This window comes from Carcharhinus amblyrhynchos, chromosome 24 (assembly GCF_965287045.1).
Source record: "Carcharhinus amblyrhynchos chromosome 24, sCarAmb.v2.hapA, whole genome shotgun sequence".
In the NCBI taxonomy this organism is placed as follows: domain Eukaryota; kingdom Metazoa; phylum Chordata; class Chondrichthyes; order Carcharhiniformes; family Carcharhinidae; genus Carcharhinus; species Carcharhinus amblyrhynchos.
Window position 1 is genome coordinate 14,888,876 of NC_137347.1, and position 26,925 is coordinate 14,915,800.

A 26,925-nucleotide genomic window follows, 5' to 3' on the forward strand; every position below is an offset into this window, starting at 1 on the left:
CAGTCACTGTATAATTACTTAATAGATCTTAATGTTTGTGGGTGGTTGCTAAGCAACATAGTTCCAGGTTCCAAGCACATTAAAGACTAATTGCCACTGTAAAAAAAAAGTAAATTAATGTCTGAGGAAAAAGTGCTTTTGGATGAAAATTTTAGTTTTACTAATTAGTGCTTCGTCCATGATTCCTGTTTGTTTTTAAATTGTGCCCGCTTTAGTAAAAGCAAATTTCACTTCTCACCTGTTTAAAATGATGAGATATGATGCAGTTCAGTAAATTTGAGCAGTTTGGCTTTTTTTTCTTTGATTAGCCTAAGAAACTTCAGAAGATAATTGGCCTCCACCAACTACCAGCGGCTTCCTTTAGATTGGGTATCGCTCGATCCAGGGGAGACACTTTTCCCCCCATGATTCTCAATGACTGGGATCCGCGGCTTCCATTTTCAATGGGCGGGAAAGCCGGTGGAGGCGGACAATCCAAGGGTATTCCCCGAAAGGATTTTATGCTGGCAGGATTTCCCATTCCCACCGTCTTCGTTCATGATATAAAGGGGTTCCCTCGAAGAAAGTTCAAGAACCCTATCACCATACGTTTACATCTCAGAAGTGGGCTTCCCTGCTGTATTATCTCTTCATTAGGAATCCATCCCCCCACTCCACCCTAGATATTAATAATGGGGAACTTGGTGTTGGTACCTTTGGAGATGCTCATCTCCTGGTACTTGTGTGGTACAAATGTTCTTGCCACTGAACAGACCATCCTCCCCTCCACAAAGTGGCATCATGCCAGCAGGGTTTACAACAAACCTAGACCGGGGGACCAGGCAAACGATCCCTACCAAAGACACATAGTTAAATACATCCCAAGGGGGCAGTACCATGCCAGTGCACTCAGTTCATTTCATACTTTACCATCCATGTGAGCAATGGAGTTGATCAAAAGCCGTTTTTAAAAGATTAAATGTAGTCATGGCATTATAGTTAACCTTGTTGAGAATGGCTGGAAGGCATTACTATGGGATGGCACAGTGGCACAGTGGTTAGCACTGCTGCCTCAAAGGACCAGAGACCCAGGTTCAATTCCCCAATGATTTAAGTTGATTTATTATGATCACATGCATTAGTATATAGTGAAAAATATTGTTTCTTGCATGCTATACAAAGTATCCTGTCCTTAGAGGAGGCAAGGAGAGAGTACGGAATGTAGTGTTACAGTCATAGCTAGGGTGTAGAGAAAGATCAACTTAGTACGACGTAGGTCCAATTAAAAGTCTGATGGCAGCAGTGAAGAAGCTGTTGGTGGTGCTGATTGTTTACTGTCTGTGTGGAGTCTGCATGTTCTCCCCGTGTCTGAGTGGATTTCCTCCAGGTGCTCCGGTTTCCTCCCACAGCCTAAAGACGTGCTGATTGGTTGCATTGGCCACGCTAAATTCTCCCTCAGTGTACCTGAACAGGTGCCAAGTGTGGCAGCAAGGGGATTTTTACAGTAACTCCATTGCAGTGTTAATGTAAGCCTGCTTGTGACTAATAAATAAACTTCATTTCAGAAAGCTTGCCAAACACTCATCTCTAATCCAGGTCATGATCCGAGCCTTTGAGAAAGAAGTTGCATACGTATTGTCACCTTGAAATACACCCATCATCAGTGACTTGAATTCCATTGCATTGTACTTATCCTTTATTCTTCAGTTAGCTGTGAATGTTTCTGAAACAGGCAAACTGTTAAAGGGAGACTCAGTTTCCCAGCACTATGTTTCTCAGGTAATTAAGTTCACCGTCAAACCTAGCTTTTCATATTTAAATATGAGCAAAAAATAATTGTAGATTTTCTCCTTCATGAATTGCAGATGATGTGGCAATATTTCTATCCCTTCAAAGAGCCAGCAGAACAAAACACTGAATGGGTTCAGTAAAGGACAGACAATCCATTTTACCGGCATATTATCCTTGCAGTAAAGACCCTGTAGAATTTTACAGCACAGATGGGAGCCATTTGACTTGTTGCGTTTATGCTTATCCACTGAAAGAGCTATCCACTTTGTTCCATACCCTTTTCAATTTATTGAATCAGATAGAACTCAGGAAATAAATTCCGGCATTTTTAATACCAGGGAAAAATAGGAAAGGAACTGATGAAAATAAGGGAGTGTCCTTCGAACATAATGGGGCATGTGAACTGAATGGAAGAAAGATTATTTATAGAAATGTTCTGGAAGCTAATATTTAATTCCAGATTCACTGTATGTGGTGCCCTGCGTTATTTACTTAAGTCCTACAGATTGCTTTTCCAAAAATCAAATCTCCTCTGCAATTTCCTGCCGCAAACAGAATTTTGATTTAATATTTATAGTGGGCATATGAATTTCTGATAAAAACCAATAAATATTAAGTGACATTTTGTTCAAATTCTTGCTTGCTATTACGTGTATTTGATGACTTGCGTCTTCGGAGGCAGAACATCTTTAGGTACTCAAGCAAATTGAATGTCAGAGATCTGGGTTATTTCTCACACAGATAACATGGGCTGTAAGCCTATGTCTGATCTTTTTGAAGGAACCTAAATTCAATACCAAGCCACATCTGACTAACCTTCAAAACATTACATTGTGATTGCCAAATTGTCAATATAATTTGAGCACTGTATTTCGATTTGGTCAGTAGGGGTGATGGCAGAAGTGGGGAGTAGCTTCAGCTAAATGAGAATGTTGAACGACATCAAACTCATTTCTTTTAATTAGGATTTGAGAAAAAAACTACCTTCCTCATAACTTTGCTGACTGCAAACTTGTTATTCTCCATTCCGTTCGACATAAATAAGGGTTTTAATAATAAAATAAATCTCGCTAGATTTAATTTAGTCATGAACTAATTAAATTGACTGTGTTGGAGGGCTTTGTGGTCAAAGGACGCTGGTTTAATTCTGGGATGAATGGAATTGCAAGTGAAGTAACTTTAATTAACATTCTGGGAAACAGCTATCTGCCGACATGTTGGCAAGAGGCCAGAGTAGGAGAGCTCCCATTGGAACAAGATATGAGATGAAGCACAGCTTGCTCCTGAAATCAATAGCAGGGCTAAACCCCGGATCAGTACACACCTCTGAGAGTATTGTTGGCTTATAGGTGGCAGATTTTAATATTCGTTGTCTTACGATCATAAATATTTCACAGTATTTGGCCCACCGTGCCCTCTCAAAGTGCAATCCACTTAGTTAATGCCTTTTAATTGTTTTCTTTCTTATCCGCATCACCTACGTATCTTTGTTCATGCATCATTAAAAGTGCAGTTTGTACACAAACAGATTTTCCTTGCCATCAACTACAAGTGATCTTGTTTGATGGCGTCACAATATTTTCTCATTTACTTGTCAGTATTTGCAGATGTCAGTGAGATGGAACTCGCAGACTGAGTGATTTTTCCTGCAGCTCACTCTGGTTGCTGAAAGTTCCTGTCCCCTTTCTTTACAGTTTCATGCAATGTGGGTGGCGCTGGCAAGTCCAATATTCACTGCCCAATTCTATTTGTCCTCCAGAGTCTTTTGATGAGCTTCTTCTTGAACTGCTGCTTCCTGTGCAGTGTAGATATGCCCACAGTGCTATTAAGAAGGGAGTTCCAGCAATTTGGCCCAGTGATAGTGAAGGAACAGCGATCTACTTCCAAGGCTTGGGTCACTGTCTGTGGAAAGTCTGCACGTTCTCCCCATGTCTTCATGGGCTTCCTCCAGGTACTCTGGTTTCCTCCCACAGTCTGAAAGACGTGATAATTAGGTGCATTGGCCATGCTGTATTCTGACCAAAAATTAATTAGTTCTTTCTTAGGTTGTACTGAATCTGTGTGTGATTCTCCCTCAGTGTATCCAAACAGGAGCTGGAGTGTGGCGACTCGGGGATTTTCATAGTAACTTAATTGCAGTGTTAATGAAAGCCTACTTGTGACATTAGTTAAAAAAAAGTCAGGATGTTGTGTGGCGTGGACGGGGACTTGGCAGATGGTGGTGTTCCCATGATATTGGTTGCCCTTGTCCTTCAAGGTGATAATATTTGGGTTTGGAAAGTGTTGTTGAAGGATCTGTGGTAAGTTACTGTGGGGAAATGTCGCCCCTGTTCCCTGTGTGAATCAGTCATCAGGCAAGTGTATACTTAAAGAGATGGATGATGTTGGGGACCAGATCAGAAACTCCACGGTATATTGTGAAGTTAGTTTTTTTTGATTTTGGTATTAGGGCAAGCGTAAAGTGTTTTGCTTCCAGTGTGATTCAGTTGACTCACTAGGAAGCTTTTACTAAAACAAACTTTATTTAATAACGCAGTTAAAATATAACAAAAACAAATCAGCATAACTTTGACTGATTGAAATATTTAAATATGATAAGGTATGATTCTTAACTGCTCGCTATCTCTATAGTTCCAATGTACGCAATATCCTACAGACATCCATCTTCAGAATCAGCACAAAACAGATATGCTCACATGGGTGCTAGATTCCCAGCTGTTTCCTCTGGACAGATACAGAAAGATATTGGTCTTCTGACTATCATACAGCAGCCTCCAGAGAGCGAAAGAGACACTGAAAAAAGCTATCTCTCTTTAAAGAGCTTAAGCAACAATTGAGTTGATTTCTCTGTGTAAGCCTAGTCCTGCCCAGTCACATGATTTTTTCCTATCAATCAACCAAATCGAGTGCCACAAGAAACATGGCATAAATATATTTCTTAAAGGCACAGTGCCTCCACATTGCCAATCAACCATGTTGTGAATGGTGTGGAGCTTCTTATGTGTTGTTGAAACTGCACTCCTTCAGACAAGTGGAGAGTATTCCATCACATTCCTTGACTTGTGTGTTTTAGATGATGGACCAGGCTTTGTGGAATCAGGAGTTGAATTAATTGCCCAAGAACTTGACACCTCTGACCGGCTCTTGTAGCCACAGTAACTACATGGCTGGTCCAATTAAATTTCGGGTCAATGGTAAGACCCAGGATATTAATGATGAGAAACTGGGTGGTGGTAATACCTTTGGAGATGGATATTTCCTGGCACTTGTGTGACATGAATATTATTCACCATTTATCAACCCATGTCTCAATATTGTCCAGTCTTACTTCATCTGAGCGCAGAGTGTTTCCAGTAACAAGAATCACAGGGCACCCGAAGACTGGGCCTATCGGTAGCAGGAAAGGTATTAATTGTAAGCACAAATTCATCTCTCTGAAGTACAGTAAGAAGTCTCATAACACCGGGTTAAAGTCCAATAGGTTTATCTGGTACCGCAAGCTTTCGGAGCGCTACTCCTTCATCAGGTGAATGGACTCACCTGATCCACTCATCCGATCTGCTGATGAAAGAGCAGCTTGTGATACCAAACAAACCTGTTGGACTTTAACCTGGTGTTGTGAGACTTCTTTCTGTGTTTACCCCAGTTCAACGCCGGCATCTCCACATCATCTCTGAGGCAGACAGCTGCTACTTAGCCTCCTCAGACTGAGGCCTTCTATCTGGAAGATCAGTCAGAACCTTTCGATATTGGTCAAACATACCTTGTGGAGGAGTTAATCAAATTGAAATTTCCTTGATTACCTTGGCTGACCAGAATGCCATGAGACACTGGGTGCTTTGCCTGTGAGGTTGGATTAAGTTTTGACACAAAGGACAGTCAGCTCCTTTTAATAACCAGCCTCACTTAACGATGAGCCTGCCATGATGCACGATGAAGTCTGGCACTTTTCAGGCATCCCTCCCTCCTCAACCCTCCACACCCATAAGTCCAGGGTGAGAGTAACAGGGGAAAGGACTGACAAACAAACCCTCTGCTCACATTCAGTGACCTTGGTATCTAGGGCAATGAGCATTTCAGGGCAGCGTAGAGGTCAAGAAGATCAGCTCTACAGGATGCTGCCATCGTACAAATTATACAGGAACAATGCCTCAAATCCAACTGCCCAAAGAATTGTGTTGCCTAATGACAGGACACTTTTATCATGCTCCATACGTTAATTTTAATAAAATAAAATTTATAAAGAACTTATCTGGACAATTAAGCTAAGTGCTGTGTTGACAATGATGTGGCTTAGGGCTAATTAAAGGATTAATTAATTAATCCTTTAATTAGCCGTAAGCCGCCACCCCCACCACCACCCCTGCTGCCACCACCACCACTACCAACCCAGTTTAACCAAAACTATCCACAATCCAATCCGGCACAACCTTGGGTCCTGAGGTTGCAGAACTTGAGGAATTGGACATGTATCTCATTCCATTATATTTACAGTTTAAAGAACAAACCAAGACCATTAAAAAGGTTTCACCTTGCATGTTTTCCATGTGCATAATTTGAAATGACACCAGATTTGGGCGGCACGGTGGCACAGTGGTTAGCACTGCTGCTTCACAGCTCCAGGGACCTGGGCTCGATTCCCGGCTTGGGTCACTGTCTGTGTGGAGATTGCACATTCTCCTCGTGTCTGCGTGAGTTTCCTCCGTCTGCTCCGGTTTCTCCCCACAGTCCAAAGATGTGCGGGTTAGGTTGATTGGCCGTGCTAAAAATTGCCCCATGGCTCCCTGAGATGCTTAGGTTAGAGGGATTAGTGGGTAAATACGTAGGGATATGAGGGTAGGGCCTGGGTGGGATTGTGGTCAGTGCAGACTTGATGGGACAAATGGCTTCTTTCTGTGCTGTACGATTCTATGATTTTACCTATCGGTTTATGAATCCTTTGATTTGTTGACCATCCAACCATTCTTTTTTGTAACCTAAGCTCACCTTTTTATGGGTACAAATGAATCATGCTTTAATAACTCTTGAGTAAGAGTAACTATTCTGTTTGAAAACATAGGTAAGTTGGCCTTCATATCATGTCTGTTCAGTTAATACACTCACATTTATAACCTGCAATTGTATTGGATATACCTATGAGTTGAAATAGCACCTTGGACCTTGTTATTGCTTAGACAAAACTTTACTCTAGTTCATCTTGGATACTGATTCCTTGTAGTCGACCAGTCTTTACTCCAACAAAAGATTGGCAGCTAAAAAGTGTAGAATTAGCAGGGGGAAAATTGTACAGAGTTCAGTTTCTTTAACAATACTGAATGTAAGGCATGTAACCAACCATAAGTGGCTCAGTGAAATGTTTGTGATCTCCTACATATATGGGTTAAAAACACTGCAGTAACGTTAGATTTATCGATCTTTTAAGGGACCTGGAGTTTCTACCAGTTTGTGCTGGGTTTTTTTTGCAGTGTGACCAGGAAGGAACTGGTTGTAAAAGAACACACAATTTTAAGCACAAATTATGTGCAGAGCAAGTTGAAATTCTGCAAATTTTTGTGCTAGTTTAAAAAAGCATTGGTCCTGGTTTTGTTGGGGTTCTGATGATGTACTCACCCTCCTTTCCCCAGTTGCACACCCCGGCAGAGTTCCCTCCCTCCCATCTAATTGCCAACCCTTCTGCAGAGCTCCCACCCTCTCACTCCGATTGCCATCCCTTCCACAGATCTCCCTTCTCCGCACCACCCACACCTCCCCCCTACCAATCATCACCCCAGCAGAATTCTCCCCTTCCCTCCCACCCCTGCAGAGTTCCCATTCCCTCCCCCATCATAGTTGCACCCCCATTCAGTCCCCACCCCTCTGACGCAGCCCCAGCAGTTATAGTGCCCAGTGGGCAGTGCCAGGGTGCCAGAAGGGCAGTGTAGGTACTAGGTGGGTACTGCCAGGCTGGCACTGCTCCATTGGGCACTGCATGGCCCAGCCCCCCGGCCACTCAGGTGGCTTCAATGGCCTCTGATGCACCAGCAAGACCGTCACATCTGGTCTCCGCTGGTGGAGACCAATGGCGATTCTTGCTGAGGAGAACTTCACTGGCAGGGTGGTTAAAGTAACTGAGTAAAAAGTCTCACAACTCCAGATTAGAGCCCAACCAGTTTATTTGATAGGAATCTTACAAGCTATCAAATTACTATCAGATAAACTGGTTGGACTCTAACCTGGTGTTGTGAGATTTCATACTGTGTTTACCCCATTCCCACGCCGGCATCTCTACATCGTAAGGTAACTGAGGCCAGACGATAGTGTGTTAATAATATTTAAATTGGTTTATAGAACGCAAAGCTGATTTTGGTGACAAAACAGAGCTGGCACTATTGGGAAGACGAAAAACCAAGTGCATTTGTGATGTTTCATCTCCCACCTGATCTTATCACCTTGCCTCGCCAAAAGTAGGGCAGGACGAGGTTGAGAGATCGAGCCCTCTGATTTAAATGTTTGTTTTGTGATAGACCCACTTTCAGCTGTATCAACCACACTGCACCCTTTGAGCATTCTTAACTACATATTTTAAAACAAAAACTTACAAGCGTTTTGTTTCATGGCAGATTTGTGTTCGGCGAAACACAAATGAATTTGAGTGGAAAATTGCAAATAGAAGAGCCCTTCTCGAAATGAATGCCATTCCTGGCACAAATTGTGACAAATGCAGAAACTCTATCCAAGATTATTTCTCAAAAGATCCCTTTTCGGGCGGATGGAGAAATGTCTTTGAGTCCAGTTTTGCTTATAGACTCCATCCTGGCTGTAGGGTTCAGAGTGAAATGAATTCAGAGAGATATCAACACAATCTTTCTGAAAATGTGCAAAACAGCTTTAATCTAAGTAGATGAAAAAAGAAATGTTGTGCATTGTCTTATGCCTCATTAAATGGAAACTGTAGTCACAGATTTTTCTAATCAATCAGGGGAATTTAACCTAAGTGTTGTGCTGTCATTGTCGGAACTATCATGGGGTCTGTGCAGGCATAGACTAGGGATAGAGGAAGAAGCAGAGAGTTTAGATGGTATCAGAATGAAGGCAGAGGGAGGTTTAAAGTGTTTTCAATCTACCACCTATATCATGGTCCAAATTAACACTGAGCTCAATTTGGGTACTCAATACAAAGAGAAAGTTTGGGCAGAAATGAGTGTTCCTTTCCCCATGGCGAATATGGTGGTGGGATAGCAGGACAGCATTTAATCAACAGGTGGGTGTGGTGTATGGAAACCCCAGCCTCTGCCCACTCCTATCCTAATTAATGCCCACTTAAAACACTCATCCTGCTGATATGCATTACTCCCCAACAGCACTTACCAATGGTTTGGGATCCAATGAGAATTACCAGGCTTTGCTGGGGTGTCGTATCAACAGCAGCCATTACCTCCCTGATAATATTGTCCTTCTATACACTCACTGATCATTGGATCATCTTGATGGACAGGGATTCTGTTCCAGGGGTCTTTGATCCTAGGGAGCACCCACCACTGACAAGTTAAGTGCCTTCGGAGGGTATTAGTATGCAGGTCATCCCTAAAAGTGGGCGGGTGGTGTGGGGAGGGGCAGTGTGGTGGTGGCTGTTGCCAGTTGTCCAGCCAGCAGGAAAGACCCCAGTCATCTCCATTTGATTTTGATCTTGAGGGATGCTGCATTAAACATTGAATCACGTAGAGATGATTTCCCTTGTGGGCAGAGCATCTTAGCTGCTCCCAGCAGTTAATAAAACTGAATCTGCTCTGATTATTATTCACAATTGCTGTCTGTGTAGCTTTATCAACATGTTAACTTCCTTCCTGATAGGTCATAAAGCTCACTTTTGATGCATTTGAATTGGAGAGAGGCTATGATACACTCACGGTCGGGGATGGAGGGCAGCCTGGAGAACGAAAAACAGTGCTTCATGTGTAAGTAATGACCTTACTGCTCCACAAATTCTGTCAGACTCAAAATGTATTTCATTATTGCAGGATTCTCATCACACAGTTCAATGTACAGAATTGGAAGATACACTTCCACTATTTGTGCTTGTTTGTAAGACTTTAAAGAGACCCTTCAAATAATTGTTACACAGGTGACAGATTAATAAGTAAAGAATTAATAAATGGATCCATGCAGTTTCTTTCTTTATGCCATTTTCAGTTGCTTAAAATTAATACACTCACGTGCTGGTTTAGATGCTATAGGGGCAGAGGCAGCATTAACTTCAGGTGATTGTCTGATGGAGTGCAGGGAAATCAGTCAGGATGGGAAGCAACAGCAGGAAGTCCAGTCTGTTTTAACTGCCTGGCTTGCTTAAATGGAGCCAGTGAACTGTTTGCCTCAAATGGGCATTCACAGTGGCTCAGCTAATTTGGGCTGGTGGTTTGTCGGATGGTAGTAGGAGAGGATCTGTAAGGGCTTTGGAGCACGGAACAAGATGGGAGAAGCCTTGGGCAGCATAGGCCCAAAATATATTTTGTTGTAGAAGCTCCTGGTTCCAGCCACTCAAAAATAGACCTTTCTCTTGCCAGGCCTTCATTACTGTTCTAACAGCTACTCTTAAATGGGGTGTCCACAATGGTTGGTGAACCCAGTGGGCTGTCAGAGTGATTTTTGGGATCTTCCTTACTGACTAGGGCCATAGTAAGCATAAGGACATGAGGCTCCCAACCGATTCCTGCACCAGGCCCAGATGATGCTGTTGCTTCACAGTGACACAGTGGTTAGCATTGCTGCCTCACAGTGTCAAGGACTCAGGTTCGATTCCTAGCTTGGGTCACTATCTGCAGATTCTGAACATTCTCCCCATGTCTGCGTGGGTTTCCTCCAGGTGCTCCAGTTTCCTCCCACAGTCTGAAAGATGTGTAGATTAGGTGCACTGGCCATGCTAAATTCTCCCTCAGTGTACCAAACAGGTGCCAGAATGTGGTGACTGGGGGATTTTCAACTTCGTCGCAGTGTTAATGTCAGCCTACTTGTGACTCAAATGAACAAAATAAATCAATAGAGCATCTGACCATTTCACCTTAACTCCTGATATCTCCAAGGCAGATACAGTTAAAATTCCTGCCCTGTTTCCCCTTCCTTTTATATGAATTTTGTGTGTACGAAGGAAGTGATTTATCTTCTGAATCCTGCTGTAGGTTGTCGAGATTCATGTCCTCGTGATTTGTTTAATATGCCGAGAGAGGGAAGTTAATATTGTCAAGATTCTCAAAGAAAGGAAATTTGTGAAATTCTCTTTAGAAACGTAAAGCTGCGGTTTAATAGCTGCGATCTTTGTCATCAAGTGTTCAGCTGAGAACTCAAGGAAGCACAATATTGAGAGAATACAAAAGGTAGTTGCTGAATTGTTCACTCTCAGATAATAGCGTAATTAATTCATCACATCATCATCAACTTCACCTTTCAATTATACTTCACTTTTTGTGACAGCCAAGACGCCGTCATTATGTGAATTTGGTTTAATTTTCTGACATTTAAAATGAAGTCAGATTGTACTAATCAGTTTTTTCTCTGACTTTCTGTCTGGCAGTTTGACAGGTACAAATGTTCCTGACCTAATTGTGAGTGTGAGCAATCAGATGTGGCTGCAGTTCCAGACTGATGAGACCAACAGTTTGCTGGGTTTCAAGGCTGTATATACAGGTACTGTTTGCATAATGAAATGCTTAAAAAAAAGGGACCATTGAAGGAAAGAACATGTTGTCTCCAACTGCCACTCATTCACTAAACAGGTTGTTGAGGTTATCAGTCTCTATTACTTATATTTACAAACGTTTCTTGAAAACTCTCCTGATGCAACATGGTGCTTAAGGTACAGATATCTTTTAAGGAACTTTACAGTCTTGTAAACAAGCAATAAGTGCTAAGCAAAGAGGAAACACAATCATAGAGTCCCTACAGTGCAGAAGGAGACTATTCAGCCCATTGAGTCTACACCGATCACAATCCCACCCAGGCCCTATCCCAGATGGTCTCCTTGGCACTAAGGGGCAACTTAGCATGGCCAATCCACCCAACCCGCACATCTTTGGACTGAGAGAGGAAATCGGAGCGCCCAGAGGAAACCCATGCAAGCACAGGGGGAGAAATGTGCAAACTCCACACAGACCCAAGCCAGGAATCGAACCCAGGTCCCTGGTGCTGTGAGGCAGCAGTGCTAACCACTGTGCCATCATGCCACCCAAGAAGAGAGGTGAGGATAAGAAATGGAAATTCAGTTAGACAGAGGAAGAAAACCACCTGTTTCAGAACATATCCACTGCACTTTGTCAATGGTTCTGTAGTTTATTTGTGAGAAACTTGGTAGGTCAAAAAAAGCACCAACAGAGAGGAGGAACTGAGTGGAGACAGCTTACTTGGCTGCAACAGACTGATGTTATGGCTTGCCACTCTGACACGGGTTGCAAAATAATGTTCTTTGAAAGACCTCCAAGGTTTGGTGGAGGAGCTGTGCAGACTATGTGAGAGTTTAAAAATACCAATCCGCTCACTGTCCAATGTGAAAATTATGATGCTACTTTTGGGGTGGCATGGTTGCTCAGTGGTTCGCGCTGCTGCCTCCCAGCATCAGAGACATGGTTCAATTCTTGGCTTGGGTCACTGCCTGTGTGGAGTTTGCACATTTTTCCCATGTCTGTGTGGGTTTCCACCGGGTGCTCCAGTTTCCTCCCGCACTCCAAAGATGTGCGGGTTAGGTTGATTGACCATGTTAAATTGACCGAGTGTCGGAGGACTAGCAGGGTAGGTACGTGGGATTACAGCCATAGGGCCTGGATGTCATTGTTGTCAGTGCAGACTCAGTGAGCTGAATGGCCTCCTCCTACACTGTAGGGATTCTATGATACTTGCAAAGAATATTTTGAGTATAAAAAGGGCCAGTACACAATTTACAAGGTCTAAGCAATGGAACTTGCAAAGAACATTAGGGCAACTGTCCCTAATCATTCAAAGCAGATAAGAGGGGAGATAAAGTGATTCATGAGAAGACCTATTGTAGAGTGGGACACTAACTCAGTAACACCATAACTCAGGGATACATAGGAATGAGACACCTGGTGAGCAAATCTACCATAAGGTGCAAATCCATGAATGCTGCAAGCATTAGGAAGAAGATGTTGTGACATTGTGCAGTACAATGTAGTTGCAATATTGGAGAGGTGACTGACTCTGATGGGTGAGTAAATCATTCAGTATTCTGGATGTTCTGTTCAAATAAGGCAGAGTAGAAAAATTCAGAGTTGCTGTAGGCCTATGTGTCAGGGATACTGGGGAGGTTAAAGATGTTAATTCTGTGACAGGTGAAAAGTGGCAAAGTGTTTGGAAATTTATATGAAAAGCAGAAAAATAACATTTGAGGTGTGCTACAGACTTCCAGTGTGTTATAAAAAGGGTGACAGTTTAATGCATCAAGAGATAAAAGCACACCAGTTATTTTAATGGAGTCTTCAATCAACCAAATATAAATTGATAATACTCAAGTGCTTTGGAGTCTGAGTTGATAAATGTAATGCATGTCTCTCACATTATCCACTATATCAGGGAAGCATGACAGGCATTGCATATTGACTTGCTACTGGTGTAAGTGACCCAGGCAACATTACAAGATATGGAGCCGAGACGCACTTGGGTAATACTCACACAAAATGGTTAAAGAATATGGTCTGGGAATTCAGAAATATTGATCACCAAGAACAACAGTATAATTTTGAGAATTGAGGGAAGGTAGGAACAGGCGTAGGCCATTTAGCTGTTTCATCCTCCCCCATGGGATCAAGGCATCCTAACCCCATTTATGCAGAGTAGAGTGGAAAATGCCATTTTCTACATCTTGGGCAGGTAGGAGGGGGTGAGGGCCACTGCCTCACTTTAAGGTCCCCTCAGAGTAGGGGCACCCTCCCCTGCCAGGATGTTAGAGTTTCAGGACACACCCTCCCCCACTTTGGCCTAACCCCAGATGTTGCTCTCACCCACCTTCTTGGAGTCATTGTCAGTGCTATCCAGTGTCACTTACACAGTAATAACATGCTCACATCAATGCTCAGCTTGTGTTGTAGCATAATATGTCTTTAAAGGTTAGCAGCATACTGTAATTGAAAGGGAAGTGTGTCCTGTACTTCAGTCTCAGCTTCACTTTGATCTGTGGGCTGGAAACAGCACAGACAGCTCTACTGATGTTTTCAAGCTTGCTTGTGTGGTCACCATGAAACAATTTCAACACTCTTCAACTCTGCAGCTTCAGTGTGGTCTGACCGAACTGTTCAGAGCTGTCTCATACAATGTGGCATGATCTCGGGCTGTTCACCATGTTGTACTTCTACTTAATCTTACTGCCAAGCTGTTTGATTAACTCTGAGCGCTATGTCAGGTTTTTATAATGATACTGAAGCACTAACCACTCATAAGGGATTGTCTAACCACAATGCAGGTTCACTTACTGAGCCCAGGCACATAAGAACATAGACAGGAATCTTGAAGGCATTAGCAGCAGAGCTGTCTTCTGTTCACAGGCCAAGGTGAAACTAAAATAAAAGCAAAACACTGTGGATGCTGGAATCGGAAAAAAAAATCAAAATGCTGGAAAATCTCAGCATTTGTGGAGAGAGAGAATAGAACTGACATTTCGAGTCAGGGCGACCCTTCATCAGAGCTAAGGGCAAAGAAATTCCGAAAGGATTTGTACTGTGAGGATGATGGATTGTAGAAGGACAAAGGGATTGTAGATGAGGATAATGATGGCTGAGAGAGGTGTTAGAAGTGTCAATTAATAGATCAGAATGTGTGAATGGCAGAACTGAGGTACAGATGGTTAAGGCAGTTAGCCTGAAAAGGGGAGTTGTGGGGAGAAGGAATAGAGAAGTGGGAAAATGGAGGAGAGAAAGAAGGATGACAAAAATGGATGATTGAGATGAAAAGAAGAAACAGAATAAAGGAAAATAAATGGAAATGGGGTGAAGATGGAGGGGAAAATTCATGTTCTGAAGTTGTTGAACTCGATGCAAAGTCCGAGAGGCTGTTAAATGCCCCATCGGAAGACAAGGTGCTGTTTCTCCAGTTTGCATTGGGGTTTGCAAGAACATTGAAAAAGTCCATGGGTGGACATGTGGGCAGGAGAGTTCATGTTTCACACAAAATTATAATGAGATGGCCCTTGTGGAAGCTGTAGTAATATGAAGTGGCAAGCGACAGGAAGGTATGGGAATGGAGTTGGTCAGCAAAGCACTCACCCAGTCTGCGTCTGGTCTTGCCAATGTAGAGTAGACCACATTGGGAGCAGCAAATGCATTAGACTAGATTGAAGGAGGTGCATGTGAAGCACAGCTTCACCTGAAAGGAATGTTTAGGACCTGGGACAGTGAGCAGGGAGGAGGTAAAGGGGCAGGTGTTGCACTGTCTATGATTGCATGGGAAGGTGCCGTGGGTAGAGGGTGAGATGTTGGGTGTGATGGAAGAGTGGACCAGGGTATCCTGGAGAAAATGGTCCCTGAGGGATACTGATGGGGGTGGGGGGGATAAGGGGAAGGTGTGTTGAGTGATAGCATCATGCTTGAGTTCGCAGAAATGCTGGAGGATGATCCTTTGAAAACGGAGGGGTGGGGTGAAAAGCGAAGACAAGTGAAAACAAAATGAAATTAAGACTTGACCACATGACATACAGCATGCCATACCAGAAGAGAAGTATCACTTAAAAGCATATTACTACAGCTTCCACAAGGACCACCTCATTATAATTTTATTCGAAATATGAACGAAAGAGGTAAAGCGAGAGTGACTGTCCTTGACATCAGGACAGCAGTTCACCAAGTGCAGCATCACGAAACCCTAGCAAAATTGATGTTAATGGGAACTGGGGGAAACTTAACTGGTTGGAGTCATACCTAGCACAAAAATACAATGGTTATGGTTGTTGCAAGCTAATTATCTCAGCCCCAGGATATTCTAAAAGGGAGTGTCCTCGGTCCAAAGATCATCAATCACTTCTTTTTTGACCATCCTTCAACATAAGGTGCAGAATGGAGATGTTCACCAAAATTATACAGTGTTCAGTACCATTCACAACTCCTTAGATACCGAAGTTGTATGTGTCCACATGCAGTAAGGCCTAGACAGCATTCAGGTTTGAGATGATGAATGGCAATTGCCAGGCAATGACTTTCTTCAACAAGAGGGAATCTAACCATATCCTCTTGACGTTCAACTGCATTATCATGGCCAAATGTTCCACCTTTTGGGGGTTATCATTAACCAGAAACTGAACCGGCCATATAAATAATGTTACTAGAAGAATACTATAGAGGCTGGGAATTCTGTGGTGAGTAACTCACCTTCTGACTCCCCAAAGCTTATCCATCAACCACAAGTCACAATTGAGGAATGTGATAGAATGCTCTCCACTTGCCTGGATGAGTGTAGTTTCAGCAACATACAAGAGGATCAACATAATCCAGGATAAGGTGTTCGACCTCACCAGCATCTCTTCCACCATCTTCAATATTCACTTCCTTAATCACTAGTGCCCAATAGCAGCAGTGCGTATCATTTACAAGATGCACTGCCACAACCCATGAAGTTTCTTTCAACAACATTTTCTAAACATGCAACTTGTAAAACTTTAGAAGGACAAGGACAGCAGATCCTGGGAAGCCGTCACCTCAAGTTTCCTTCCAATTCCCACACTATCTGTTTTGGAATTATATCACTGTTCCTTCACTGTCACTGGATCAAAATCCTGGAACTTCCTCCGTATAGCATTGTGAGGGTGCCGACACCACATGGGCTGAAATGGTTGGAGAAGGCAGCTCTCCAGCACTATGGTTTCCCTCTGTTACCTTGCTTAAATTAAGGTCACTTCAAATACTGCTGAATATGAATGATTATTTTTGCATTTGATTTTATTCAGTTTACAGGCCAAAGTCCTCATTTCGCCAAATGAGTCAGGAATGGATTAATTGGCCATACTTGTTTGTGGGATCTGACTGTGTAAAGTGGTTTTCCTGATTTCCTGCATATTCATGATTACACTTCAAAGACAAAGTGTGGAGATGCTGGCGTTGGACTGGGGTGGGCACACTAAGAAGTCTCACAACACCAGATTAAAGTCCGACAGGTTTATTTGGAATTGCGAGTGATTTCAAATAAATCTGTTGGAATTTAACCTGGTGTTGTGAGATGACTTATTGTTCAAAGACAAAGTATTTGCATGTGAAGCACTTAAGAGATGCAAAACTTTGTTGTCGAAGAAAAGCAAAAACTCTGAAAGTGACATTTGGAGGAAATGTTTCTTCAACATCCATTTCTTTCCTTACACAAGCAGTGAGGGCAAACACAAGATAAGTGTCTAACAATGCTGCCAAATACAGGGCTGGTTTTCAGGCCTCACTTGTCCCAAAACAGTAAAATCTCACTCGAGGTCAAGGGACCTTCCCCTCCTCTGCCCCTCGCCTGCTCCGATTCCTGTGGCGGGTGGGCCGGGGAAATTCTGACCACAGTGTGAATTTTAATCAGTCCCCAGGTATTCTAATGAGACATTGGAATCCTTTTAAAACCAAACAAAAATTCAGTTTTGACTCACTTGGGACACCTGTTAATGTATTCTTGAAGCAACAACTGATAATCAGTTTCTTTCCTCTGATGCTTCCTGACAGTGAAGGATGTCTGACTTGGGTGGGATTTACACCATTCTGGTGCTCCAGATTTTTTAATTACTTTTCAAAATTTGCCACAATTTGTTGTCTTTAAAATGAAATTTAGCTTTCAGATTTGTTTTTTTTTCATCCATTTGTGGGACATGGATGTCGCCGGCTGGCCAGAATTTATTGCCTTCTCAAGTTGCCTGTGGGCTGTTGAGAGTCAACCACATTGCTGTGACTCTGGAGTCACATGTAGGCCAGACCGGGTAAGTATGGCAGATTTCCTTCCCTCAAGTGGCATTATTGAATCAGATGGATTTTTCCAACAATTGACAATGGTTTCATGGTCATTAGTAGATTCTTAATCTTCAGATTTTTTTATTGAATTCAAACTCCACCATCTGTCATGCAGAGGTTCAAGCCCAGGTCTCCAGAACATTAACTAAGTTGCTGAATTAAGTATCGATAATACCACGAGGCTATTGCCTCCCCAATTATGCACCAGCAAAAAAAAAAATTTAAGCATCTATATAAATATATATATTTGACATTGTAGCAGAGGGTTTGATTCTCAATGTTGTGCCTCTCTGACCAGATTTGAAAGCTGACTTGTTTAGTTCCAGCGATGCAACATTGTACTTAGAGGAATGCCTCGAAATTATCCAAACTCGTAAACAAGAAAATGAAGCAAAGTAATCTCATGAAACTCTGCTGGATGCTTTCCCAATGTGGTGATTAGTACTGTGTATTACATTGTTCCATTACTACCTTTCTCTGTGCATTGTTTCTGTGGGAATGGATTTTTAATGTAACATTAACAAATCAGAAAACTGATGACATTTTTTAGTGTTCTGCTGGGTGAAGAACACCTTGTTACTGAGCCCCTTTGCCAGAAAAAGATCCAGTAATCATTAAACATTTAACCATTTGGATTTACTTTTCACTCTGTGCAGTTTTTGAAGTCGAATGAAAAATATTGTGATTTAATTTTTAAAATGTTTTTGTTCCTCATTCTTGGGATTTGAATATCACTGGCCAGGCCAGCATTTATTGCCCATCTCTAATTGTCTTTGGGAAGGTTCTGGTAAATTCGCTTCTTGAACTTTTGAAGTTCAAGGAACACTTGCAATGTTATTGGGAAGGGAATTCCAGGATTTTGACCCAGTGACAGCAAAGGAGCAGTGATATAGTTCCGAGTCAGGGTTATGGGTGGCTTGGAGGTGAAGTTGTAGGTTCCCATGCATCTGCTGCCATTGTCCTTCTTGCTGGTGGAGGTCTTGAGTTTGGAAAGTGGTGTTGAAGGAGCCTTGTTGAATTCATGCAGTACACCTGGTTTTGGTGGTGGAGGGAATGAATATTGAAAGTGGTAAATGGGGTGCTAATCAAGCAAGCTACTTTGTCTTGGATGGTGTTGGAGGTGGGCTCCTCCAAAGCAGTGGAGAGTATTCCATTACACCTAACTTATGCCCTGAAGATGATGGGCAGGCTTTAGGGAGCCAGGAGACGAGTTACTTGCCACAGGATTCCAAACCTTCGAACTGCTGTTGTAATCACAGTATTAATGTGGCTGGCCCAGGTCAGCTTCTGGTCAGTGGGAGCCCCCAGGATGTTGATAGTAATGCTGAAGGAACAGCTCTATAATTCCATGTCGGAATGGCATTTTAGTACCTTTTTACCATGATCCCAAATACTCTCTCCCTCCAAAGAACCTGACATAAAATATTGCATTACAGGGATGAGAGATTTGAAGGAGGACAGTAGAAGCTATTCTCCCAGCCCACTGCACTGCTCGAGCGGCAGAGTGGGCTGGGAGACATCAGCAGAGCTGCTTCAAGGTCTTCCCACTGGGCATCACTGACTGGGATTCTCTGGTTCCGCTGCTGTGAACAGAGATTTGGCTGAGGGCCAAATTCTCCATTCTCGCTGGTAGCAGTAGCAGGGCATACGAGACTGAGGAATTCATTCCAGTGTCCGACTGGAAGATTGCAGAGTAGACTGGCCATGGTGAAAAATAGCATGCAATGTGCTCCTTTGGTGCTCAATGTTCTAGTCAAAACTCTCAAGATGCGACCTTCAGCAAGGAGGTCACATCTCCCAGTGCTCTTTAAAGGGACTATCAACTCCTGATTGGTTAGTTACTGGTTGCATTCCTCTGGTCTTTGCAGGAATACTATAAGTGTTCGTTGCTTAATATAATTCTTTCAAGTTAGATAAGTTATCAGAGAGCCATGTGGCATGCGCTGAAGAACTTTTTGCTGGCATAAAGGCTTCAATAAAGCAGTTGCTCCCAGATATCGATGCATGAGTTTTTGTTCTCCTTTCAATAGAGTGTAGTTAGGAGAACAAATGGAGACCATGTAGAACAGGGCGAGCTGCTGGAAGAAGGAGAAAGAGGGGAGAAGAGCCCTATCTCACAGCTACAAAGACATTGTGAAGTTTTCCTTGAGGATCAGCGGCATTGACACGAATGACTAAGGAGGCAATAGATATCCATTGTTCAAAATGACGACAACTTGCCCATCAAGCTGCATCATGTTTTCAGTCCAAGCACCTTGGTTATGGGCTGGATTAGTGACAGAAAAGGAAAGAAAAGGAAATCTTCCAATCTGGATCCCACTACTGGATAGGGCATCCTGCCACTTGTGCACAAAGACCTGCGAGTTTGGAATAGGCCCGTTTAGTCACACAAAGACCCTGAGTATAGGTCATCCTTTGAATTAAGGGACTGGTGGTGATGATGTTCATCAAGCCCCTTTCAGCATGGTAAACCACAGCCATGGTAGTTGCAATAAACATGTATGGCTGAGCTTCCAGACATGCCATGGCTAAAGCTTGGACTGCAGAGAAATTTGAAACAATAGCCCTTAGATGTTGCATCTTGATTGGACCCATGAGTGTGTGAAAGAGAGTTGGTCATCATTATCACACTGGAAAGTTTGACTCAAAGCTTGGTGCTTCACCCTGTGCCAAGTTAATATAAGACACCTACATACCCTTGAGATTGACCTCAGGCTCTCTGGAAGCTTTTCCAGTTCACCAAGCCTTTCCTTGTGCATGCTGATTTGCCTTACTCTGTAAGCTGTCCCATCAGTGTGTTTCTGTGAATACTCAGTGATGCAATTTGTGTGTGACTGAACCCTCCAGTGAGCTGGCACCTGGTCTAAAATAAGAACAAAAATACTGAAATAAAAACAGAAAATTCTGGAAATACTCAGCAGCTCTGGCAGCATCTGTGGCGAGAGAAAAGGAGTTATTGTTTCAAGCATATTTTTATTCATTCGTGGTACATGGATGTCACTGGCTGGCCAGCATTTATTGCCCATCCCTAGTTGCCCTTCAGAAGGTGATGGTGAGCTGCCTTCTTGAATCATTGCAATCCACGTACTGGAGCTTGCAAGTTCTCCCTGTGTCTGCGTGGCTTTCCTCAGATGCCCCAGTTTCCTCCCACAGTTGAAAGATGTGTGGTTTAGATTGATTGGCCATGCTAAATTGACTCTATTTTCAGGGGGATTAGCTAGGTAAAGGCATGGGGTTGCGGGAATAGGGCCTGGGTGGGATTGTAGTTGGTAAAGACTCAATGGACCGAATGGCCTCCTTCTGTACTGTAGGGATTCTATGATTCATCATTTGAAATGAAGAATAAATTTGAAATTAAAAAAAAGGATCAAGGTGGTGAAGAAGATTCACAGCCCAAAGCTGTTGAACTCAATGTTGAGTCCAGGAGGCTATAATGTGCCTAATCGGGAGCTGGGGTGTTGTTCCTCCAGTTTGTATAGGACTCAAAGGAGCATTGCAGCACCTGAGGGTGGACATTTGGGCAGGAGAGCAAGATGGTGAGTTGAAATGACAAGTGACAGGAAGATTGGGGTTTTGCAGATTGAGTGAAGGTCTTCCGCAAAGCGGTCATCCATTTTGCATTCAGTCTCCCCAGTGTAGAGGATATTGCATTGGCAGCAGTGAAAACAAAAATTATTTTGGCCCAACCTGTCCCCCACAGGACCAACTATCAATTTTGAGCAAAGCAGACCTTATTTAAGATGTGGCTGAATATCGTACACACAAAGATATTCGGAGAACAACTCCTTCATGCAAAGTATTGGCTTTGTTTTTTTTTAAGGAAGTATATATTCACAGAAAACTTTCATCTTGAATATCAAGGGAAGCTTTGGATAGAAATTCTGGGTGCAAATATAATTGTGTTTATTTGCAAAGAAGCTGAGATTTATGCAATTCTAATCATTACACATGGAATGGATGGCACATAGACATCCATTCATGGGCCATTCTATCAATCCACACAATAGACCAAATACAACTGTCAAAGTCTTAGAATCATAGAATCCTACAGTGCAGAAAGAGGCCCTTCGGCCTCTCGAGTCTGCACCAACTACAATCCCACCCAAGCCCTATCCCCATAACCCGATATATTTTACCCGCTAACCCCTCTAACCTAAGCATCTCAGGACTCTAAGGGGCAATTTTAGCATAGCCAATCAACCTAACTCGCAAATCTTTGGACGTGGGAGGAAACCAGAGCACCCGGAGGAAACCCATGCAGACACGAGGAGGATGTGCAAAGTCCACACAGACAGTGACCCAAGCCGGGAATCATACCCGGGTCCCTGGAGCTGTGAAGCAGCAGTGCTAACCACAGTGCTACTGTGCCGCCCGGTTCTTCTGTTTTCTTCTGTTAAATATACAAAATAGGAATTAACCTTTTCAGTATTTGTATCCCAACCTAATTAATGTTTGCATATGTAGCAGAATGGTACTGAAGTTTGATTAACATCACTATAAACCACATCAAATTTTTCTGCTCATAACCTGGTCATGATTTCTTAAATCCCAGCCAAAATCTATGCAAGATTGGGGGGTACGCTTTAACTTAATTCATAGAATCATAGAATTCCTACAGTGTCATTTGGCCCATTGGGTCTGCGCCAACAACAATCCCACCCAAACCTTATCCCCATAAACCTATGTATTTACCCTGCCAATCCCCCTTACACTAAGGAGCAATTTACCATGGCCAATCCATGTAACCCACACATATTTGGAGTCTGAGAGGAAACTGGAGCATCCAGAGGAAACCCATGCAAACATGGTGAGCATGTATGAACTCCACACAGCCCCATGAGGCCAGAATTGACCCTGGGTCCCAGGTGTTGTGACGCAACAGTAACCTCTGAGCCACCGTGCCACCCATTAATTATGAGACTTAAGTCTCAATACGTACAAAAATGCAATAGTTAGTTAAGGCAGTAGAATCAGTCAGTCAGCTCACTCTGTAACATCAGTTCCTGACTTCTGGACAGCTGTGGCACTGTCCCTTGAGACATTCCATTGATTAAAGTCTATATTTCTTTTTGGTTCCTCATGCTGTGCCTCCAGTTGTTAAAAGTTGCTGCTTATTAACCCTTGCTAGACACTGCCCCTGTGAATGGTCAGGAGTATCTCTGAGCTCTGATTGATCTTGGTGACACATGATCAGTCCCTGATTGGTTAGGTGGTGTGTGATCAGTGTCTGTAGGTCCCTTAAAGTGACGGTCACTTTACTGATATCACTTTCTGTTAACTCTTGACTGATTCCCTCAGATGTCAGTCACTTGTGGGAGTGTCCTTCTCATTGCAGCTTCTCCCTGGCACTTTATTAAGTTTACAGCTTTTTACTAAGATAATGAGACATCACAAGCTGATTTGTCTGCTTACTTATTTGCGATGAGAGGATTTGTGTGAATGCTTTATAACACTTGGAAGTTCAGTATCATCATCTAAAAATGACTAATCAATCCATCTAGGTGTTTTGAAGAAATTGAAAGCCTATATTTGACACCTGAGTGACTGATGATGTCTGGGACAAGATGCTTAAGGATGACAAAAGAGTCCAAGCGATACACAGCCTTAAACTAACACAGAGGTTATAAAGTACTACATTTAAATGATCTGTGTAAAGTATATACAAAATCAGTGCATAAGGCAACCAGTGATTTAATGAGGTAACAAGATACACACAATGCGTCAGAAATCCAGATACGATCTATGGAGAACCATCAAAGATCAGTATCGGACCAAGCTAGAGTCCCAGGTCAGCCACGTGGTCTCCCATCGAATATGGCAAGGTCTGCAAGATATAATGGACTACAAGATGAAAGCATATAAAAGCGCTGACACCATTGCACCCCTCCCCGATGAGACAGAGTACAGGAATGAGACAGAGAATCTGGTGAATTAGTGCAACAACAATAATCTCTCCCTCAATATTAGTAAAATGAAGGACATAGTCATCAACTTCAGGGAGCATAGTGAAGTACGTGCCCCTGTCTACATTGATGGGGATAAAGTGGAAATTGTCAAGAGCTTCAAGTTTCTAAGTGTCTAGGTCACAAACAAACTGTCCTGGTCCCTCCAAGCCAACATTGTAGTTAAGAAAGCCTGTCAATGTCCCTACTTTCTCAGGAGGCTAAGGAAATTCATCATGTCCACTATGACTCTCACCAACTTTTACAGAAGAACCATACAAAGCATTCTTTCTGGTTGTATCACAGCTTGCTTTGGCTCCTTCTTTGTCCAAGACCGTAAGAAACTACAAAGGGTCATGAATGAAGCTCAGTCCATTATGCAAACCAACCTCCCATCAAGTGACTCTTCCCGCTGCTTTGGAAAAGCAGCCACCATAACCAAGGACCCCACGCATCCAGGACATACTCTCTTCCACCTCCTTCCTTCGGGAAAATGATAAAAAAAAGTGTGAGATTACATACCAACAAACTCAAGAGCGACTTCTTCACTGCTGCCATCAGACTTTTGAATGGAGCCACCTCATCTTAAGTTGATCTTTCCCTGCAACCTTGCGATAACTGTAATACTACATTCTGCACCCTCTCCTTTCCTTCTCTATGTACGTTATGCTTTGTCCGTAGAACACAAGAAACTACACTTTTCACTATGCCAATACATGTCACAATAAATCAAATCAAAACATAACTGATTTATGTTCATGAGGAATAAAACTTGCAAGAACTACAGAACTGATCTCAGAACTTAATTTGCAAGGTGACTCAACCACGAAAGTGCCTTGGTCTATTGTGTACTTTGAAGGAGAGTATCTACTTCTCTTTAAGACATCACAAGTTAAAAAGCTAAATTAATTGAAGACACAAAGTTGAAAGTTTGAAATCTCCCAGCTGTTTTCTTCCGAGAATAGGGCCTTCCAACTCAAATATAATGACAAAGTGTTAATAGCTTGGGAGTATAATAGTTTCAGGCCTTTGTTCACCAAACCTGAACAAGCTTTGCAACGTTTGCTCTGTAACTAAACCATAAAAGTGTACTTTGCGCAGGACTAGGGCCATATGGTGTATTTCACTTGTCAAGTAAGGATGCAGCTGCAAAGGCTCACATGGTGTGAGATGTGTCTTACAATGGCGACAATTAGTCAATATATCATATTAAGTGAATGGATATACTTTGATTCCCTGATTATGATACATAGCTACACTTAAGGAAATTAATTATCAAACATGACACACTGGAAAGCAATGAATGTCACTCTTCAAACCAGGATACTTATATGTGTGGTATGAACATTAGCAGGACAGGACAGAAGCGGACATGTGAAGCGAGCAACATAACTTGACAGCACCTTAAACAGTCACAAGCAGCAGGCTGTATGCATGTTAAACCAGGGCTATCTCTATGCTCTAATTTGTAAACTGGCACTGCCACTTCTACCAACTTCACTTGCACTGAAATTCACAAGTTGTGCTGTGTCTGAATGGGCTTCAGAGGAGGCCACACTGGTCCTGCTGTACCTTTTAATAAAGCAATGGGAATGGAGAGCTTTGCCTATTTGCCCTCAACCTGCATGAATTCAGCCATGAAAAATGTAATCACTGATAATCGCTGGCATAAATCAAGGAGTAAGCTTCCAGATGTTTATCTTCCCAACTAGAGGGTTATTAATTGTGATTAAAGTATTTTTCATAATTTCCGTAGCACCCAAGTTTGTCCACCAACTCCCTCATCTCTGGCTCCCCAAACTCCTTCCTTGTGCCATTGGCTCCTCCACACCTTGTCAGAGCCTCCATCCTCCCAACATCTCCTCACTAAAGACATCCCCAGGTCTTCCTGCTCAGCAACACTGATTCTTCCCTCTTTGACCTCACCATTGCCTGGTATCTATGGTTACTCTTCCCCATCCTGGGAAGAGCCAGAATGAAGACAGATCAGCTGGAGGAGTGGGTCAGGGGTGGGGAGTCAGAGGAGTGGGAATTTGGAGAGGGGAGGTAGGGATCCAGAGGAATGGGGATGAGGTGAAAATGCTAGGGGAATGTTGAGGAAACTGTGATTTATTTGATTTGATTTATTATTGATACACGTATTAGTATACAGTGAAAAGTATTGTTTCTTATATGCTGTACAGACAAAACATACTGTACATAAAGAAGGAAAGGAGAGAGTGCAGATTGGAGTGTTACAGATATGGCTAGGGTCTAGAGAAAGATCAACTTAATGCAAAGTAAGTCCATTCAAAAATCTGGTACACGGCACCAGATTTTCTATATTTTTCCCGAAGGAAGAAGGTGGGAGAGAGAATGCCTGGGGTGAGTGGGGTCCTTAATTACGCTGGCTGCTTTGCCAAAGCAGCAGGAAGTGCAAACAGAGTCAATGGATGGGAGGCTCGTTTGCGTGATGGATTGGGCTACATTCACAACCTTTTGTAGTTCCTTGCAGTCTTGGACAGAGCAGGAGCCATACCCAGCTACGATACAACCAGAAAGAATGCTTTCGATGGTACATCTGTAAAAGTTGGTGAGAGTCGTAGCTGACATGCCAAATTTCCTTAGCCTTCAGAGAAAGTAGAGGCGTTCGTGGGCTTTCTTAACTATACTGTCGGCATGGGGACAATCTCCTTCATTTTGTTGACATTGAGGGAGAGATTATTGTTGCCGCACCGGTTCACCAGATTCTCTATCTCATTCCTGTACTCTGTCTCATCATTGTTTGAGATCCAACCCACCGTGGTGGTGTCAACTTGGAAATTGAATTGGACGGGACTTTGACCGCACAGTCACAGGTGTATGAAGAGTGTTGTTGGGGGATGAGAACACAGCCTTGAGGGGTACCGGTATTGAGGATGATTGTGGAGGAATTGTCGTTGCTTATCTTTTATTGATTGTGGTCTGTGAGTTAGGAAGTTCAGGATCCAGTCACAGAGGGAGGTGCTGAGGCCTAGGCCACAGAGTTTGGAGATGTTTGGAGAGTTTGGAAAATGTGAGGTCTTGTGGCATTAACTTCAGACGGACAGAACGGGCACAGTTTTCAAAACTGTTATCAAAGTGTTGGAAACATATAAAAGCTCATAAACTATTTTATGAAGATGTCACATTTCAGTTTGAAAATATTAAGTAGCATTAAAAAAATATTATTTGTCAATGAGTGAAAGACTGACCCCAAGGGGGTGTCTTCAGCTCCTGACGTCAAATAGGATTGCGACTTCGATGTCAATAAGCCA

The 26,925-nt window shown here is 42.8% G+C and overlaps 1 protein-coding gene across 1 annotated transcript in view; it reads left to right on the forward strand.

Moving 5' to 3' along the window:
* The window catches only part of csmd2 (CUB and Sushi multiple domains 2), a 1,720,603-nt gene that overhangs the window by 1,170,189 nt on the left and 523,489 nt on the right, over positions 1-26,925 (forward strand). Inside the window, exons 11-12 of the mRNA XM_080211135.1 lie at positions 9,601-9,704; positions 11,315-11,427. Of these exons, the coding sequence (XP_080067261.1) occupies positions 9,601-9,704; positions 11,315-11,427 (217 nt within the window). The remainder of the gene's footprint in view (positions 1-9,600; positions 9,705-11,314; positions 11,428-26,925) is intronic.